Source organism: Gopherus flavomarginatus, chromosome 6 (genome assembly GCF_025201925.1).
Source record: "Gopherus flavomarginatus isolate rGopFla2 chromosome 6, rGopFla2.mat.asm, whole genome shotgun sequence".
Classification (NCBI taxonomy): Eukaryota; Metazoa; Chordata; order Testudines; family Testudinidae; genus Gopherus; species Gopherus flavomarginatus.
Window position 1 is genome coordinate 48,791,355 of NC_066622.1, and position 20,574 is coordinate 48,811,928.

Consider the following 20,574-nt stretch of genomic DNA (forward strand, 5'->3'; position numbering starts at 1 on the left):
GCCATTTCCAACAGGAGAGCTGGAATGGAAGTGGTCACTGTGGGACTGAGGATGGGACCAGGGCTAAAAAACTGAAAGCAGGAAGGCCCACATCTCTGCCAGTTCTAGGAGTAGCTAGAGATGTGGGGAAGCAAAGGTGGAGGGATCCCTCTTGGGCTCTGTCACATACTCTGCATAGGAGCAGGGCTGCCGAGATCGGGTTTGGGCCCCGGTGAAGAAAATTTTTCGGGCATGTGACATTATTGATATAAACTGGGACCATATAGAACATGGTTTGCAACCAAGGTCCTGTAGTGGCACCAAATCTTATGTAAAGGAGGTCATATACGGTGTCTAAGACCATGTTATGAGTTACTGGTTATGATTATGCTGTCTGTATGTCTGTATCATTTTGTAGTTGAAGTTATAAGTATTGGCTGTATACTGTCTGTATTTCAAATTGATGCTATAGTTCTGGGTGACACCCCAGACAAGTTGGTGTTAGATCTGCTTAGCCTGCTTGATGGCCCATTAAGGACCATCAGCTAGACAGCTGACCCATTGAGAGGAGGCAGATACGGCTTGTAACTCAGCAGGGTGTGCAGGAACTGGCCCATGTGACTGCAAACTCCATGTTGCTGTAATTTTCCACAGTAAGAACAAAGAAGTGTTCTTACACCTGGAAGAGCCTATATAAGGCTGATGCCTCATCTCCATCTTGTCTTCAATCCTGCTTCTTACCTCTGGAGGGACTTTGCTACAAACTGAAGCTCTACACAAAGGACTGATGACCCATCCCAGCGGGGGATGTTCTCCAGAGACTTGATTTGAACCTGCAGTTTACTCCATCACTGCTACAAGCCTGAACTAAGAATTTTGCAATCACTGTATGTCATTGATTCCATTTAACCAATCCTAGCTCTAATCTCTACCTCTTTCCCTTTATGAATAAACTTTTAGATTTTAGATTCTAGAGGATTGGCAACAGCATGATTTGTGGGTAAGATCTGATGTGTATATTGACCCAGGTCTGGAGCTTGGTCCTTTGGGATCGAGAGAACGTTTTTCTTTTACTGGGGTGTTGGTTTTCATAACCATTTATCCCCAGGACGGGTGGCACTGGTGGTGACACTGGGAGACTGGAGTGTCTAAGGAAATTGCTTGTGTGACTTGTGGTTAGCCAGTGGGGTGAAACCGAAGTCATTTTTGTCTGGCTGGTTTGGTTTGCCTTAGAGGTGGAAAAACCCCAGCCTAGGGCTGTTACTGTCCTGTTTAAGCAATTGGTCCTGAATTGGCACTCTCAGTTGGGTCCCACCAGAACCGCATCGTCACAGTGGTGTAGTCGTGCTTGGATCCATAGAACCAGGTCAATTAAGCTTTGGGTCAGAACCCCACGCTATCCAAATTTGAAATTTGGGATTGAGAGTTTGGTTGGTTAAAAATCAGTGACCATGAGACAAAAAGCATCAGCAAAAGCAATGAAACTGCAAGCCCTGATGGACAGCCTGCAGTTTGAACATGAGCAAAAACTGGCAAAAATGCTAATAGAAGAGGAGAAAGCCTTGGCCCAGCTGGAGAAAGAGGCTGATAAAAGAAAGAAAGAAGCTGCTCAGAGAGAAGAAAAAGCTTGTGAGGGGCATCTGGAGCTACTGGCTGCTGAGGAGAAAACTCGACAGATGCAACTGAAGATGGCTAGACTCCAGTTCCAAGTCAAAAAAGCAATGGAAGCACAGCAGAAACTGTATCCTCTTGAAAGTCCAGTTTGTAACAATGTCGGTATGTTATATAACTCTGAGCAGTTGTCTGGGTGCAACCAAATGTACCCCAACACTACCACCTTTTATGTCAATGCTGTTACTGTGTGTTCAGCAGAAGGTGGCTCCATAAATTGTGCCAGTGCTATGTATGGGAGTGGTAATGGAAAATTCATAGAGAGTGTAAAAGTCAATGGTAAAAGCTGTTAAGGGCAAATTATGGCATCTAACATCACTCTTGTTAAAGCAGATCTGGTCAAAAAGGAAGATTATTTACCAAATCAGAGTGTGAATGTTGTGATCCTCTATGAGTTTACTGTCTGTGTGCCTGTAGCCAGAATCCACCTCGAATGGAATGGGGCTAAGCATGAAGTTATAGCTGGGGTAAGGAAGTTATTGCCTAAAGATCTTTTAATTGGGGAAAATGTTAAAGCTTTCTTCAGTTCAGGTAGCCAGTCACAGGACAGGAATGATCTTATACCTGTGTCTATTGTGGGCAATGGTTTGCCTGAGGAGGGTTGCTCCAAAGGTTTGTCTGTGCAAGAAGGCAGTGTGTCTGTGAATGGAGTTTCTGGATGTCTGTCTAATGTCTCAGAAGTGAATCTGGAGTTAGATCAAGAGCAAAAAGATCTAATTGAGGAGGAAAATGTTTCTCAGGAGCAGATTCAGGTAAATGGTCAGGTGAAAGCCCTAACTGAGGAAGGAGAGGGTAGATTTGTGATGGGTGATGGATTGGTGGCTAGTGCAGCTTGTAAAAGTGAACCTGAAATGGGTAACTGTGATTTGCTGGAACTAGCTCACTGTGGTGAAAAAAGCAGCAGCTTATCTGTTGGGAGTGGCAATGTGCCTGGTAGGGAAAGTTTGGAGGAGCCTAGGCAGACTTGTGAGCTGATGGCTTTATCTGGTCAGCAGTTTGGGAAGGCAGAAGTAGTGGAAAATGAGTGTCCCTATCCCTTACCTGTTTCCTGTGTGGAGAAATGTGACAGTGAAGGAAATGTGCCTGTGTCTGTCAGGGGTATTGACTTGCCTATGGAGGAAGCTACCTCAGTCTTCAAGCAGTTTTCTGTAAACAGCCCGGTTTGCTGGGACAAGGGAAAGGAAATCCCAAGCTGTATGTCTGGTGAAGGAGAATGTGTCTCTGGCTCTTCTGTGTCTGTGGAGCGGACAGAAGGTGCCTTTCAGCCTGTGATGGTCGAGGGTGATTCAGTTGTCTCGGAGTTGGTTGTAAATACAACTAAAGCCCAGGAAGGGAATGGTCCTAAGTTTGTGTCTGCTGGGGAGGATGGCCCTGTAACTAGGGTGAATCCAGTTAGTGTCTTAGCAAAATCCCAGAGACCAGACAATTTTGGTTCTTGTAGTTTGCCAGTTGCTAATGTGTGGTTGGAAAAGAGTGTAGCAATTCTGTCTGCTCAGGGTGACACCCTAGCCAGGGCACAAGGAGAGCAAAAAGGTGATTTAATTGTGTTACCTACTGACAGTTTGACAACTTGTAGCAAGAAGGAAAAGATTCCTGAGCTTGTTCATGGCCAAGGGAAGGAGAAGGCTTCTAACCTGTTATCTAGAAAGTCTATAGGTTTGCCTGGAAGGGGATTGTGTAGGAATTTGCCTGATGGGTCAGAGGTGATTCTGGATGTAAGTGAGACCCAGAAAGAGTCTGTGGGGGCTCAGGAAAGTGTTCCTTTAGAGCAAGCCCTAGGTGAAGAGGGTAAGGGCAGAAGTTCTGAGAGGGGTGAATTGCTGCTTAAAGAAACTCATAGGGAAAGGAACCCTCCTGGTAACCTGTGCAAGCAGTTTACTGCAACTGAAGGGTGTGAAAGTGATTTAATCAAGGAAGTTTCAGTTCCTAACAGCCAGAAATTTTCTGTTGTGAATGGATCCACTGACTTTCCCTTTGAAAGATCCAGTGTGGGTAGCTTTGAAAAGATCTCAGATGGAGTAGAAGCTGTTAAGGAAGTTGTAAAAGCAGCAAAGAATCCTGTGGCACCTTATAGACTAACAGACGTTTTGGAGCATGAGCTTTCGTGGGTGAATACCCACTTCCTCAGATGCATGTAATGGAAATATCCAGGGGCAGGTATATATATGTGTGCTTGCTAGCACACATATATATACCTGCCCCTGGATATTTCCATTACATGCATCTGAGGAAGTGGGTATTCACCCACGAAAGCTCATGCTCCAAAACGTCTGTTAGTCTATAAGGTGCCACAGGATTCTTTGCTGCTTTTACAGATCCAGACTAACACGGCTACCCTCTGATACTTAAGGAAGTTGAGCAGCCTTATAACCAAGTGGTTGGGTTTGACCAGCTTGTTGGGAAGACAGTGGTGTTGGAACAGGAATGTCTCCATGCTGATTCTGTGAGTGAGCAGTCTGTGCTTCAGGGTCTGAGGACAGATTGGGTTACTGGTGTTTCAAAGCAGAATATTTTTATGAATAAAGGCATGAGGATGCAGGGGAGAGCAAGCAAACTCTCACCCTCAGACCCTTTGGATTTGTATGGTGTCTCTATAAGACAGAGTCAAGCCTTGGAATTGGTAGCAGCTAAGAAATTAAAAGCTGGTGTTTGTGTTAATGCAAATTACCTGGCTGGCAGGGAGAAGAAAGACTTGCTAATAGCTGTTAGCACAGAGAGCCCACCCCATCAGCCAGTAAATTCTGTTAGGCAAAAGCAGATCCAATCCACTGTTGTTCAAACTAAGTTTTACCTTGAGTTTGTAAAGAGATTCAATCATGTTATTGAACATGACTTTGATAAACCATTTCTGTTATACACTGGTACGGCCTCTAGCCCAACACTAGCTGTAGTGAGACAGACCCAAGCATGGGGGGCTCTTGGGATGCAGTCAGTGATGTTTGTGTCATCCCTTCCAGCATCAATTATGCGTTGGGGGTGTGACGATATTGATATAAACTGGGACCGTATGGAACATAGTTTGCAACTAAGGTCCTGTAGTGGCACCAAATCTTATGTAAAGGAGGTCATATATGGTGTCTAAGACCAGGTTATGGGTTACTGGTTATGATTATGCTGTCTATATGTCTGTATCATTTTGTAGTTGAAGTTATAAGTATTGGCTGTATACTGTCTGTATTTCAAATTGATGCTGTAGTTCTGGGTGACACCCCAGACAAGTTGGTGTTAGATCTGCTTAGCCTGCTTGATGGCTCATTAAGGACCATCAGCTAGACAACTGACCCATTGAGAGGAGGCAGATACGGCTTGTAACTCAGCAGGGTGTGCAGGAACTGGCCCATGTGACTGCAAACTCCATGTTGCTGTAATTTTCCACAGTAAGAACAAAGAAGTGTTCTTACACCTGGAAGAACCTATATAAGGCTGATGCCTCATCTCCATCTTGTCTTCAATCCTGCTTCTTACCTCTGGAGGGACTTTGCTACAAACTGAAGCTCTACACAAAGGACTGATGACCCATCCCAGCGGGGGATGTTCTCCAGAGACTTGATTTGAACCTGCAGTTTACTCCATCACTGCTACAAGCCTGAACTAAGAACTTTGCCATTAGTGTATGTAATTGATTCCATTTAACCCATTTTAGCTCTCATCTCTACCTTTTTCCCTTTATGAATAAACCTTTAGATTTTAGATTCTAGAGGATTGGCAACAGCGTGATTTGTACGTAAGATCTGATGTGTATATTAACCCGGGTCTGGAGCTTGGTCCTTTGGGATCGAGAGAACGTTTTTCTTTTACTGGGGTGTTGGTTTTCATAACCATTCATCCCCAGGACGAGTGGCACTGTTGATGATACTGGGAGACTGGAGTGTCTAAGGAAATTGCTTGTGTGACTTGTGGTTAGCTAGTGGGGTGAAACCGAAGTCATTTTTGTCTGGCTGGTTTGGTTTGCCTTAGAGGTGGAAAAACCCCAGCCTTGGGCTGTGACTGCCCTGTTTGAGCAATTGGTCCTGAATTGGCACTCTCAGTTGGGTCCCGCCAGAACCGCATCGTCACAGGGCACCACAGCAAAGGTGGACCGGTTAAACAGGGCCGACGAAGCTGGGCCCCGGGCCCCCTTCCAAACCACCGGGCCCCAGTAATTTGTACCAGCTTCCCCCCCTCTCTCGTCAGCCCTGCATATGAGCCAGCATTTCTCCTCTCACTGCTCCGAGCAGGGCTGGGGCTGTGTGTGCTCATCTCTGACAGGGGAAGGGGAAGTGCCTGTCTCTATCTCACAGGTGGCCTCTCTCCTTGTGTCTGCAGGAGTACCTGGACGTGCTGGGGAGACCCATGGTCCTGGCAGGGAACAAAGCGAAACAGGTTCAATGGACCAATGTCTATCAGGATGCTCTGGTAAGCAAGACATAAGCGAACCCTTTCCCCATCGCACCCACCTGTCCTTTCCCTCCCCCAGCTGCTTGCTCAGTGCTGCTCCATGGACGTTTAGCTTCAGTTTCCAATAAGCGGGGGGTTATGATAATGTTTTAGGCTCCTCAGTCAAAGAGCTGGGAGCTGCTAGCCCCTGGCAGGGACCTGGTGGCCCTGCGGCATGTGGACAGTCCTGGGATTTACCCTCCAGAAGACTCAGAACTGTCAGGGTAGATTTACAGTCGCTCTCCTGGTGCCAAAAGGAAACCACATGGCAACCGCCCTTGAGAACTTCACGGTGGGAAGCGTGTCAAGCCAGACTCAGGTAGTGGATCCTCATCAGCACAGTGGACCCCAGGGCTCAGTACTGCAGCTCACCAACTACGTTCTGTGGCGTCTGCCCCTAGCCCAGATTTCTCCAGCCATGCAATGGGCCCAGGCCAGCAGTGGCACGGAGCCTGTGAAGGAGCTGTCAGACCAGAGCAAACGTGTCTGAGAGCTTGCTTGACTGGTTGCATTTCCTTTCTACGTCCAGGGCCTGGGCTTGATGGTGACCGGCACCCTGCCAGTGTTTAACCTTACAGAGGATGGCGGCAGCAACAGGAAGGTATGAAACATTACCGTCCTCTCTCCCGCTCCAGGGGCTCGTGCACCCCTGTAAACTAAGAGGAACTGCAGGGGTGTCAGTGGGGTCACACTGGAGCCAAGCCAGTGGGAACAGAGAATCAAGTTGTGTGTGTGTGTGATGGGGAGAGAGACAAAACACAACCCAGCGTTACTGTGCATAGTGTGTCTCAATTCAAACAGCATCTCAAACAGGGACAGGGGCACCAGGAGCCAGTGGGAGAGGAGGAAGGGTTCATCTTCCAATGAGACTAGGAAGTGGAGACATACAGGGAGGCTGGCCCTGTGCTGAGGCCCTTGTGCCCACAGGTGAGAGATGGCATGGAGAGAGGTGGAGAGCATAGGAACAAGAGGAGCAGGAGATTGGGGCATTTGGGGCCAGCTGAGGTGAGTCCCTGCTGGGTTTTGAAGAGGAAGGGACAGCTCAGAACTCGATCACAAATGAATCTGACCAGAAAACTAGCGGGAGAGATAGGCACGTGTTGGACTTGGTACCTCGTTTGCGCTGGCTGTTTTCTGTTCCCTGCCCATCTTCTCGTGCTGGAGACAATCGCTGGAGTCATTGACTGGGCAGGGAGGGACGAGCTGTGCATGGATTCTCTCAGATGTGCCACCTTTTGCTGCAAGCTCAGCCTTTCTCCCAAGCTAAGCAGACTTGGGGTGGGTCAGTATTGGGATGGGAGACATCGCATAACAACAGAGCCGCAGGAGGTGGTGGTGAGTAAGGCTATGATTTTGTCATGGATATTTTTAGTAAAAGTCAGTGACAGGTCATGGGCAATAAACAAAAAATTATGGAAGCTGTGACCTATCACTGACTTTTACTAAAAACATCCCTGACAAAATGGGGAGAGAGAAGGGTCCAACATCCTGCCCCCCATCCCCCACAGCAGCTGGGAGCTGCAGGGACCCCATTGCCCAGTGGCCGGGAGGGGTTCCCCACCACCCGCAATGTCTGGGAGCTGCGGGGGAACCCCTGCCAGCAGCCCCTAAGCAGCTCTAGAGTCCTTCTGCCAATGGTGGCTGGGAGCTGTGGGGGGATCCCTGCCAGTGGCAGCAGCTGGGCAGCTCAGTGGTTGCCACCAACAGCAGCAGCCAGTTAGTTGCGGGGGGTCCTGCCAGAGGGTCCCCTGTCGCCTGCGGAGGCTGGGCTGTTGCGGGGTCCCCTGCTGCCGGCAGCAGCTGATCAGCTGCGGGGTCCCCAATGTCACGAAGGTCGCTGGAAGTCATGGATTCCGTGACTTCTGTGACCTTCGTGACATAATCTTAGCCTTAGTGATGAGTGCTCAACAGATGGTGTTCTCCCAACCTTGAATCTGCTTGCAAAGATCACCCTCCCCCTTTTGCATGAGATGGAAAATCAAGGTCTTGACGATTTAGAAATGCCTTGCTGCTTTGTGAAATGGAAGGGCTGTTTGCTCTGGTCTTTGGCCAAATTCCTAGCCTACCTCCCTGTTTTATCAGCTCCCACTGGATATAATAGTCTTCCCTTCCCACCATGAACTGTTGTATAGCACGGCTGTGTGCTGCTGAACAGCTGCTGCTTTCCACCCCAGCAGGTGCTGTGTGTCTAGAGCTGGGTCCCTTTTTATCCCTTCCGTGAGAGGGGCAAGTGCGAAAGGCTCCTCTAATTACCATTGGTAAAACACTTTGTGATACTGGGACCAAAGTGTCTGTGTCAGTGGATAGCATCATCACGGCAGATGGGATGCCTCCGATTCCGCGGTCTCCCCACTGCTCAGTGTGTCTTGACACGAGGACGTGTGTATGCGAGAGGCAGGGAGGGGCAAGGGGGTATCACTCAGATGTTTCTGGTGATGACGAAGCTCTAGAAGAAGCACAGCTGAGCCATGGGGTCACACCCCACAAAGCTGGAGGGTATTGGTGCAGCCTGGATGTCAGGAAATCCGTGGAAGTTAGGAGTCTAAATACCTTTGTGGGTCTGGTTCTAAATTCTGGTTATTTGGCCTTTCCCTGCCTGCTGGGTTAAATAAAGGATGATTTTTGCTTGTGGCTGTAGAGTGGTGCTGAGTTAGCGGGTCCTCTGCAGTCACTGGGCCCTGCTGGTTGCTAACACTAGAGTTTGACCAGAGCTCCAGGGAGCTTTGCATCCGGCTGCCTGCATCCATACCCAACATGCCACTACATGCCCAGACTGTACCATAGGGCTGCACAGGCTGCTACCTAGCAGGGAGGCTGCCTCGGGACCCCTGCCCTCCCCTTGCAGTCACATCCCAGGGGAGAGGCCTGGAGCAGAAAAGAACTTCATGTGTTTGTAGTTTCTTTGCATGCAAGGTGGCAGCTGATGCCAAGGAGGTGGAGCCAGCACCATGTGACCAGGGAGGTTGGGGCTGGTTTAATTTTCATTGTAATTCCCTGGGAATGAAACCAGAGCCATGAGGATGCTAATAACATAGGCTGGATCAACCTACCCAAAAGGGCAGGGCTGGGACAGCTGAGATGCTGCATTCACACCAGGAACCATGGATGCCCTGAAGGGGGCTACTGGGGTGAGGGGAAGGGTGGGTTATAGAGAGAAGGAGCAATGGCTTCTGTTATTCTGTGGATGCTGTTTGCAGATCAGGGAGACAGGGCAGGTGAAGAAAGCAGTGGTGAGGGTTAGTGAACCAATTTATGGCTCCATATGCCGAATGAAGCTCTTCCCCTGGCTCCCTTCCCACTGGGCTTTCTTGCCAGCTATTGTAGTTTCCCAAGTTGATACGATACTAAAGTACAAAAGTTGTGCAGCTAGACCCAGCTTATGCCATCCCGCAGGGGGTTGAGGGAGCCACGTGTGCCCAGGGCCGGCCCTAGGTTTTTTGCCACCCAAGTAAAAAAAATTTTGGCTGTCCCCCACCCCAGCTCTGGGCTCTCACCCCCTCCACCAGTGCCCTCCCCCACCGGCACCCCCTGCCACCCCAGCCCTGGGCTCTCTCTTTCCCCCCACCCCATGCTGCCCCAGCGCTGGGCTCTCCCCCCCACATGCACCCCCTGCGACCCCAGCCCTGGGCTCCCCCACACCAGTGCTGACTCCTCCCACTCCTCCCTCGCCTCCAGCCAGTCCAGCACTGGCAGAGTCGAGGTAAGCAGAGAGGGTCCCGGGCCACACCTCAGCCCAGGGTCCCTCCAGCCGGGGCTCCTGCCTCCAGGACTGGCCGGGACCCAGGAGGGCAGAGCCGGGGACCACCCTGGCAGGGGGCTCAGGAGCTGGGGCAGGGTAGCTCCAGAGAGCAGGACGCGGGCCCCACACGGCAGCGCCATGCCCTCTATGGCCCCACTGCTGCTTCTGGCCGCCCTGCAACAGTCCCTGGGCAGCTCGGGCCGCTTTGCCCAGCCCTGGCTGCAGTGCTGGGGAGCGGCCACTCTGCAGCACCTGCAGATGGCTCCGTGTGCCCCGCAGGGCGGCCCCCAGCCTGAGTGTCCCCCATTCGGAGCCTGCCCAGTCCAGCCACAAGGTGCGGACACTACTCCCCCGCAGCGCAAACCACAGTGGCCTCAGGGTGCCCCCTGCGCACGACGCGCTGCTGCTGCCAGGGACAGCTCTAGGCTTTTGCCACCCAAAGCAAAAAAAAAGAATGGCCGGAATGCCGCCCCTGAAAATGTGCCACCCCAAGCACGTGCTTGGTTTGCTGTTGCCTAGAGCCGGCCCTGCATGTGCTGTGGTGGCTGTTTGTGCCAGGAACCAAGGCAATGACTGGAGTCCCAGCTGCAGCATGTGACGAGGCCCTGGGGTGCTGTGTAGGGTTCCGTTGCTGGGCCAGCAGCCTGCGCTCACTCAGGAGATGTTTATGACCCTTTTCAGGGATGCTGCATCCCCGGATGTAGCCAGTGGTAGGCGCTGGCAAGGGCGGGAGCACCGCCAGTAGGGGCTCAGCCACAGCGGTGGTGAAGGAAGGGTGGGAAGGGAGAGCAGAGCTGGAGTACACACCACACTTCTCCCCTAACAGGGATCCACACTCCCACTGGGGCTGGCGGCACAATTCTTGTGATCAAGTGGCTGGCATTTCTAGGCTGGCTGTTCTAGCATCATCCCCTCCCATCTGCACCCGCCCCATGGACTCCCAGAGCCAGAGGCTGGGCCTGCCCCTGCTGCTGTGCGCTCTCAAGTGGTTGTGGCCCAGACCACAGGGATGCGAGGAAAGCCCCAGGTGCCCAGAGATTTGCTCCAGTATAACGAAGAGCAGTCCACCAGCTGAAGAGGAGTCAGATGCTGCCTGACAAAGGAGGTGGTGGGGGTGAATTCTGGGCAGCTCCCGGAGGCAGCCAGGGCAGGTGAAACACAAAGCAACGAGCAAATGCAACACATAGCCCTTGCTAACCAGATCCCCAGCAATGATGCCCTAATTCCATCACCCCCATCAACTCGCTTCTCTGCACTGGCTCAGCCTCCTCTCTCTCAGGTACGTCTACACTGCAGGATAAATTCGAATTAGCTTAAACCGATTTTATAAAACAGATATTATAAAGTCAATTGTATACGTCCACACTAGGCACATTAATTCGGTGGTGTGCGTCCGTGGTCCGAGGCTAGCGTCGATTTCTGGAGCGGTGCACTGTGGGTAGCTACTGTAAAAGAATGAGGCCAATAATGTCGATTTGCGTCCACACTAACCCTAAACCGATATAGTAATATTGATTTTAGCGTTACTCCTCTCGTTTTGTAGGAGTACAGAAATCGATTTAAAGAGCCCTTTAAATCGATATAAAGAGCAGTGTAGTGTGGACAGGTGCAGCGTTAAATCAATTTAACGCTGTTAAAATCAGTTTAACAGCATAGTGTGGACCAGGCCTCAGTGTCACGTGCCCCTCTTTGTATTGCTCTGGATTGATCACTGCAGCAGTGGTACTGCTGCTGCACTTCATGTTTCTGAGCAGCCAGTGATCTGTTTCCCAACTGGGTAAGCTACAAGGCAGGAGACCAAGCCTCTGTCCCTTGGGGAGCTGGGCTATTGCCTGCTGAAGCAGCCTGGCCTGTCCCACATCTAGCGGGATGGCAGCTGTGGGCATTGGTGTCTCTTCAAGGGGAGCAGCAGGAGGGCAGGATGTGTAAGGGTGGAGAAGGGAGTGGGCACGTCCTGCATAGAGGTGGGCCCTAGTCCAAAATCTGGAACCAAACTGTTAGAAACTTCAGATCTGGATCCAGACCTTGACAGCTGGCTCCTTTCCCAAGAATGGGGCAGATTAAAACTGTGGTTCTGCTCACACTCCCAGAGCTGGGGGAAGTTTGGATCTGGAGCCAGACTTTTTGGCTGAGGCCCATCTCCATACTGAGCTGAAACAGAGGCCTGGGGCTGGATTGTGGGACCCAGAGTCATCTCTAATCCTGATATGCAATGGAGGAAGCATGGTCTGGCAGTCAGGGCACTAGCCTAGGACTTGGAAAACCTGGGTTAAGTCCCTGCTCTGCCACAGACTGCCTGTGTGACCGGGGGCACGTCCCTTAGCCTCTCTGTGCCTCAGTTTCCCAACTGTACAGTGGGGATAACAGCCCTGCCACACAGGCTATTGCGAGGAGAACTGCATTGAAGATGGCGAGATGCTGAGACACTACATCAGTAAATGCCTTCGATAGATCCAATCAAGTCTTCGCCTTTGTCAAGCAGATCCTCGTGTAGCAAAACAGCTGAGACCATCACCCACTAACCTCCCACACCCGTGGTCATTTGGGGAACAATTAGGACCTGGGGGAGGAAATCCACCCTCAGGTCAAGTTGCTTTTTATAGCTGTGCTCGTTGCCTGAGGAGGTTATAGTTTGCCGCTCAGGTCTCACAGGTAATAAGGAGAGAACAGTGCAGAGAGCAGCAGTCAGGGCTTGCAAAACTCCGTTACTGTTCTGGGGAGAGCTGGGGCAGGGGGAATGCACAGAACCCGTGCTAAAGAGCTAGATGTTAAACGCTAAGACAACCATTGAAAACCTGAGCACTTTGCTGTTAATTAAGTGACCTGTCTTAACTTTACTCAGGGCAGCTCTGTGGTTAGTAGGCAGGCTTGCAACGAAATTCTGGCTTCTTCTAATGGTCTCCTTACTAAGCCCCTCCCTCTCGACAGCTGTCCCTGGCACTGAACCCATGTTCATAGGATAGTCCCATTATTGTGATTTTCCCTTGTGTCCTGTCCTGGCTTTGTGGTTAGTTTGGTGGCCCCAAGTCCCAGAGAGCATCACTGTTTGCTGGTCTCTCGGTTAAGACGCTATGGCATTTTCCATAAGGCAGGGGTTATTGTCCTGGATCCTCCAAGGTACATTTAGGTGCCTAACTCCTGATGGGAGTTTGACACCCAAGTGTCTTTCAGGAGTTGAGCTGTTCTGTCTTCATTTTAGTGAGTACATTAGGCCTGCTTCACATGCCCCCTGCTGTTGAATTGTGGTCATCTCTTCCTGCTTGTAGTGTTGCTGCTTTGCCTTTGTACTTATTGGGGTTACTCCATACCCCAAGCCCCAAGGGTGCCAGTAGCGTGCCCAGTGTACTGCATCTTGGAGGCAAGCACAGCAACTAGGCCTTATAGGTGCTAGCCCTGATGAGCCATAGCTGTTCCTGTCTGGGTCCCTGGGGCAGCCCTGATGCCTGGGGTGCTCTCCAGTCCAGCCCAGTATCTGTTCAAGCAAATAAGCATTTGTGGGTTTCCAAGCCAGACTCAGTTAGTGTCTCTCACTGGGGCCCCTTTGCAATGACTCCCTGCCCAGCCGCTGCTGCACCCACCCATAAATCCCACCCAGAGCTGCAACGTCCGGCAGTCACAACCTGTTCCACCAGCAGCTTTGGCCATAGTTCTGGGGCGTCTCTGCAGCTCCCTGCTGCCATGCAGCCCCTACTCCCAAACAGAACCCTGGGCACTTCCTCATTCAGGATCTTTCCCTTAAATATGGAGATATACCTATCTCATAGAACTGGAAGGGACCCTGAAAGGTCATTGAGTCCAGCCCCTTGCCTTCACTAGCAGGACCAATACTGATTTTTACCCCAGATCCCTAAGGATTGAATTCACCACCCTGGGTTTAGTAGGCCAATGCTCAAACCACTAAGCTATCCCTCCCCACTTACCTAGCCAGGGGAAGAGGGCTGGTGAGAACTGTAGTCCCCTGCTTTGCAAATCCATTACACTATATGATAGTTGCTAAATTCCACCCCAGAGCTGGCTGCATCCACTGCTCCCTTGACAGAGCCCTGCTATCAGAGAGGCCCCAGATGTACATGGAGGAGTTAAGCAGAAAGCTGTAGGGGGAACAGACCCATGAGAACCAGCCTCTCCCACAGCTGTCCTCTTGGCACTGAGATTTGAAGTGCTGCTGCGTGGTTTTCCTAAGGAGCCAGCACCATCTCCAGTGCCAGTGCAGACAGGGCCTCACAGGAGCTGCTGGGTGATGAGTCCTTTGCGTCTGGGCTCAGGGAAGGAAGTGCAGGTGCTCAGAGCATTTCTGTGGAAGCTGAGTGAGCTGTCAAGTGCGAAGTTTCTGCACTGACCTGCAGCAGGCCTCCAAATCCAAGCGTGTGCGTGTGTGTGTGTTTTGCACCCACTAAGGGAGTAGAATGGCTCCCGTTCTCCTGCCCATGTGGGATGCCCACAGCTCTGCCCTTGATCCTGGCGCTGATGCTGCTTTGTCTGCTTCTTGCAGAACCAGCTCATCCTGGGCGTGATGGGAATCGACGTGGCTCTCAATGACATCAAGAAGCTGACGCCGCGCTACAACGTGCGTGGGGAAGCCAGCCCCACTCAGAGGGGTCCCTCGCAGGCCATCCCCAGGACCATGGTGGGAGGGAGGGGAAACGGGCTTCTTTGCTCCGCCCTTGGCCATGAGGGGAGGGGAACGCGAGGCATAGAATGAGCTGGGTGCCGATCAGCACCAGTCTCCTTCGGTCCTTTCTGCATCGCTTCCCTGCACCAAATCTCACTGCACCAGCCCCTGTTGCAACCCCTGCAGGAGGGACACTACAGGATACAGTCTCGGAAAGCCTGTGTTGCTAGGAAGCAGGTACCCCACCAAAGGGTGCCGGCCTCCTCTCCAGCTAGTGTGCGCTAGAGGAGCTGCAGGGATGACTTCGTCCAGCAGGGGATCTGACCCCACATGTCACACCATGCTGGGAAAGAGCATAGCTGGGTTACAGAGACCCTGCTGCCTGGCCAGGAAGCAGCAGCCTGGCTTATGAGGGTCAGGACTAGAGGCGAGTCCCTGCTCTGTCATATCTCCTGCCTGGCTGGATTGAGAACACTTCACCCTGTCGCTCCTGTGTGTGTGTGGTGGGGACAGTACGATCCAACCTCTGAATAACCATCATCCGCTGGGATCCAGGGATCCAATCCCCACTACCGCAGCAGGGTTTTTCTAGCAAGCTGGGCAGCAAGGAGCATATCAAACGTTCAGGCAGGGAGGGCTCAGACAAATGGGATCGTCGGCTTGGCGCGATGTTGGAGATGGCAGAGAAAGGGGGGTATTGGACCGCTCCATGCCCAGTTGCTGAGGCACCTCAATTCAGTCTAGCATTTCGCTGCAACTCTGCAGGCAGAGATGTCTCAGCGGACAAAGCCTAGTGCCAGGGAAAGAGAAGGTTCCCTCAGCCCAGTGCGGGAGGCCTCGATTGGGGTTCTGGGCCCCCCAGAATAGACTTCAGCCCCCTGCAGAGTGAGAATCTGGGCTGTGTTTCCTTGTCCATCAAGGAGAGGTGATGGGTTCCATCCCTGAGAGGATGAGAAGCAGAACCAGGCTTCTCTGGACCCTGGAGGAGGCAGAGGAGTGTGGGGTGGGCCCTGAAGGAGGCAGGGGCCTCTGAATTGGGATCAGCTGAGGTGGGCTCTGCACACCAAGGCTGCGATTGTGCTGGGCAGACACCAAGCTCCAGGCCTCAGTTTGGCAAGCTCCAAGCTGCTTCTCTATGAGAATCCTAACCCACAGTCTCTTCTCTTCACCTCCCCCAGCTAGGGGCTAACGGCTACATCTTCGCCATCGATCTCAATGGATATGTCCTGCTGCATCCAAACCTGCAACCTCAGGTAAGGGCAGGGGCCTTGCTCCCTAGCTTTGACTCCCGCCATCACTAGCCAGGCCTGGAACACATCTACTCTCCGGGGTCCCAATGCAGGGGAGCCTGGAGCCCTCACAGTCCCAGGCCCTTCGCCCTGCCTCACCCACTGCAGTCTGCCCTGACCCTGTGCAGTTTGTGACTCGCCAAGAGTCTGACTCACAGCTCCGGAGCCAAATGTCAGCAGACAGTGGGGGATAGTATGGCAGTAGTCGTGCCCATTCCATACATATCAAAGGATGCCGCTCCCTTGAGGAAGAAGAGCAAAGCTCCAGGCTTTTCCTGGTACTGCACAGCCTTGGGTGGCTGGCGTCAGGGCTCTGTGCCTCAGTTTTCCAATTTGTTAAAATGGAGCCTGACCTGTCTCTATGAAAAGCTGGACGTCACCTGCTCCATCCCTGGTGATACAACTGCTGGAGAAGGGTGCCGGGTGAGCCAGTCTCTCCCCCCATTTAGGGCTTTGAAGGAGCAGGCCAGTGCTGATGTAGTTTGGTCTAGTCCAGCCCTGAGAGAGAGAGAGCGCCTCTGTGCCATGGCAGGGGGGAATGACAAGACCTGAACACCCTGGATCTGGCATAGCTGTAGTGAAGTTACTGCATCAACACAGATTGATGCCAGCTGAGGTTCTGGTCACTGCTTTCAGTTAGAGGGATGGGCACAGCCCAGGGCACATGGGCGAGGAGGCTGGGAGAGAATGCATGAAACATCTCCACCACGCCCCCCTCCACACGCACAGCTGGAGCATAGCCAGGGTACCCCCATGGAAAGTCCCTGGAGCCAGTCAAAGCTGGGACAAACATCCCAGTCCCACTAATCACACTCCACCAGCCTCAGTGCCCACCCAGCTGACCAGGAAAAGCAGGGATTCTGAATAACGGTGTGATCAGAGGGATTCACACATGCGATTGACTCCCCCAGCAAAGCACGTTTGCGGGACCACGTGAAATTCAGGCCCAGCCAGACAGCAAACACTGGCTTCTCACGAAAGGAGCCTCTCCAGGATCTCTTGGATTTTACTAGGCCACAGCCCCCTCTGCCTGGAAGAGACAGACTCAGACAGATCTCCTTGCCCCCTTCACTGCTGAGATGCCAGCTCTGTCTGCACCGTGTTCCACAGAATAACTTTATGGCCCCCCGGCCGCACTCCTTGGCAAGCAGATCAGGATCCTTATGCCCCAGCACAGAGAGGGGAAAGTTAGTCACAGAGCAGAAAAGCAACTTGCTCGTGGTGATGGCAGGTCAGTGTCGGAGGGAGCCAGGAGTAGGACCCAGGTGTTTGATCCTGCCCACTGTGGCCATTATATTGCACTGACTGGCAGGAGAGGTGATATCGGCTTCCTGTGACCTGCAGAAGGCGCCCTTCTGATCCCCCCGCCTCAGGGCAAAGGCTGCTGCATTGCAATCTTGTGCTGTGCATGGACATGCTTGTATGTGTTTGAGTGTCTGCAAGTGGGTGTACCCATGTGCTTGTGCCACGCCGAGCAGGGCACCCAATCCCAGGCACATGAGCTCCGGCTGGGCCTGGGTGGATTCAATCCCCAGCTAATTACCTCTCACTTCTATGCCCCCAGAACCCTCTCTAGTGCTCACAGCTGAGTAGGAAGCCCTTTTGCTCCATGGGCATTAATCGCTCCCTCTCTGGGTCATGATGTATGGGCCCCTGCTCCCCTCCAGACAGGATGTGAAGGGATTAGCCCAGCCCTTTATGAAATATGCCTTCCTGAGGACATCAAGCAGCAAGTGGGATCATTTATCTTGTGGGGCTGCCACGTCCGTCATTGCAGGGCGGGGGAAATCGGCTCCCTGCTTCAGAGCTAATCGGAGAGATTCATTATTCAGAGGCGAGCTGGGAAATAGGCACTGAGAAATGGCAGCAATCAGAGTGAAATATGTTTCATTGGCACAGATGTCCCACGGGGCTCATCAACGTTATTAATGGGCGGCGGATAAGTGGCGGAGACAGACAGGGACACGGTGGGATTTATTCGCTCGCCTCCGTCCCTTTCCGTTCGATGTGGCTGAAAGTGTACTTGGCCCATTCGTCTCCCCATGGCTGCCCAGGTGTGTGTTGTGTTTACGTGCCGCAGCCCAGCACGGTGAGAGATGCCAGGGAGGGCGCATCAGTCTGAGCAGGACCTTCAACTTGGACCGGGCAAGCTGTGACATTCCCCCATTCTTAGAGACAGGCCTGAACACCAGATCAAAATGGCACCGAACTCCGGGGTGGATCAGATCTGGACTCTGCAGCCTTTGTCTCTAGACAGGACAGCCCAATCCCTCCAGGTGTGAAGACCCCTTTGTTCTGAATAGGATCTGGGTTCAGGGCTGCTGAGAACACATGAGTGTGGGGCTCTGTCCCTGATGTTACCTTTCTGCTGTGTAGCCCCTTTTGCCCACATGCATGCAGAGAACTATGCAGGTCACTGTTCGTCAGTTTCATTCAATCACCTACAGGTGGCTCTGTACCTTGGGTGCAAGCTCTGCCCAGAAAGCCCGACGGCTGATCGGCAAAGACTGGGCAGCCACCAGAACCGGGGCTAAACACAACGTGTCAGGGTGCAGGGCTGGGCAGTGAGGACCTGCCCTGACTGCCTCAGGATCAGCCCACTGAGGTTAAAGAGCGAGTGGTTCTCTTCGGAAAAGTGACTGGACGAACAGCACTGGTGGCCTCCATGCTTCTGGTCTCCCAGATATCCTTGTATCTAATGTGCCCTGATGGCAGACAAAGGGATGTTTATTTCATCTGCTGACCCAGCACACGCCCCCAGCGAGCTGAGAGTCAGTCTGGACTTATGCATCGCCAGGAATAAGGGTTCTGCAGGCAAATCTGTCCTCTGCAACTGCTGTGCAACCACCACTGCCTCTGGACTCACCACTCACTGCCCTCCACCCCTGCAGCCCAAGTTCATCAGCACGCCATAGCCTAGAGCACCATTTCCTGGAGTTGTGCTGGCTCTGTGGGGCTGACAAGAGTACAAGGCTGTAGAAAAAAGCCCAACTGCTCTGTTCCTCAGTTTCCCCTTACGTAAAAGTTGGCTCATAACCCTCCCCACTTCAGGACACTGGGGAGCGTTAGTTCATCGGTGTCTGCAGAGCACTTCAGGATCCCCAGCGAGCGGATGATGTGAGGGGTGCCAGGGAAGGCAAACAGCTAGACAGCTCTGCTAGTACAGCCTGTAGGGTCTCACTCTTCCAAGCTGTTGCCATGTCTTACAGCACCCACAATGCCTCAGGGCATTGCCTGACCAATCAGATGCTTTACTAGTGTGCTGAGTGGCTGAGATCAGGCTGTTGGGCGGTTTGGATGAGGGGAAGTTGACTTGGCTCCGAGCTGCTTGGGCCCAGCTCTGCTGACCATGAGCCCTTGATTCTCACCAGCCTCTTTCTCCTTTCAGATCATCAATTTCCGAGAGCCTGTGACCCTGGACTTTCTGGACGCTGAGTTGGAGGATGAGAATAAGGAGGAGGTGAGCTGGGCTCTCCCTCCACCCCTCGACCAAGACTAGAGGCAAAGGCTGAGTTAAAAACAGCATCTAAGAGGCCCTGCTGGCAAAGGGGCCCTGGAACCTGCTGCATTCTGTGCACAAGACAAGCACAGCCCGGGCAGCAAGCTTCCTCCATGCTGCCTCTGCCCTACCCTGCCCTTCCCTGCAAGGAACAGCCTAAGGATGGGAAGGGAGGGCAGACACCTTGCCCCATTTGGTCCTTAGTGTAGGCAGGGGTGCTGGGGTTTGGGGATTTGAGCACCCACTCACTGGCATCGATCCTGACTCCCACAGGGAAAGCAGTCCCGCACAGGAGTTCCAGGGGCTAGCACATGTGAACATGCTTGTACCCAGCCCTCACTCCATAAACATCCTCCGCTCCCATTCCACCCACTCACAGGGCCATCAGAGAGGTTGTCATCCCTCTCCTTTGATCTCAACATCCCTGGGGCCAGCATGATGCCTTGTTCTCCCTTCTGGTGATCCGCTGGGCTCTTCGCTGGCCACATTCGCCCCCTCCTCATTTCCCCCCTCCCCCTGTGTGTCTGGAGCGCTGGGCACGGACAGGATCACAAAGAGCCCACACAGCCAGCAGACTGCCCAGGGCTCAGCCTCTTGGGGCGCAAAGCCACGGTGTGTGTCAGGGCTCAGTTCCCTTCCTGCCTGTTCCCTAGATCCGGAGAAGTATGATCGATGGCAGCGAAGGGCAGAGAGTCATCAAGACCCTGATCAAATCCCTGGATGAGGTAAGGACTTGGCAGGGCCCAAGTGGAGATGGGGAGGGAAATTCTTATATTCTTGGAGATAAAGATGGAATGCAATGGGAAAGTGAGACAGTGTGACAGTCCTGGTACTCATGGGTCCTGTTGCACTCAGATCCTGGAGTGTGACTCCTTGCACTGTCCTGTCCGTGGGCTGTAGCACCCGGGCTGCCATTTCAGTATCTCCTCCTGAGCCCTGACCGTGGCTTGTCCCTTTGCAATTCCAGCGATACATCGATGAAGTCATCAGGACCTACACCTGGGCCCCTATCAAAAGCACCAATTACAGGTGAGCAGGGTGTGGCTGGCAGGAGGGGGCAGGAGGTGGACGGGCTCTGCTCCATCCCCTGTGTTAGCCCCTCTGAAAGCACAGAATCAGATGGATGCCAGCCACCGGCTGGAGAGGGAGAAATGGGTGACAAGAGACTCTTGATGGGGTCCGAGATAAATGGAACGGTGGCTTAAGCACCAGGCTGGGAATCAGGAGACCTGGGTGTGGTCCCCAGCTCTGTCCTCCCTCAGCCTTCTTTTCTCAAGACTAAACATGCCCAAGTTTTTTTACCTGTCCTCACAGCTCAGGTTTTCTAAACCTTTGATCATTTTTGTTGCTCTCCTCTGGACCCTCTCCA

General features: G+C 52.6%; 1 protein-coding gene across 3 annotated transcripts in view; it reads left to right on the forward strand.

Annotated features, from left to right (window-relative positions):
- Nucleotides 1–20,574, forward strand: part of CACNA2D2 (calcium voltage-gated channel auxiliary subunit alpha2delta 2) — a 648,687-nt gene that overhangs the window by 594,542 nt on the left and 33,571 nt on the right. For all 3 annotated transcript variants that reach the window (XM_050958643.1, XM_050958641.1, XM_050958642.1), the window contains 7 exons: nt 5,956–6,045; nt 6,596–6,667; nt 14,298–14,372; nt 15,596–15,670; nt 19,095–19,166; nt 19,859–19,930; nt 20,173–20,234. In XM_050958643.1, coding sequence (XP_050814600.1) covers nt 5,956–6,045; nt 6,596–6,667; nt 14,298–14,372; nt 15,596–15,670; nt 19,095–19,166; nt 19,859–19,930; nt 20,173–20,234 — 518 coding nt within the window. The remainder of the gene's footprint in view (nt 1–5,955; nt 6,046–6,595; nt 6,668–14,297; nt 14,373–15,595; nt 15,671–19,094; nt 19,167–19,858; nt 19,931–20,172; nt 20,235–20,574) is intronic.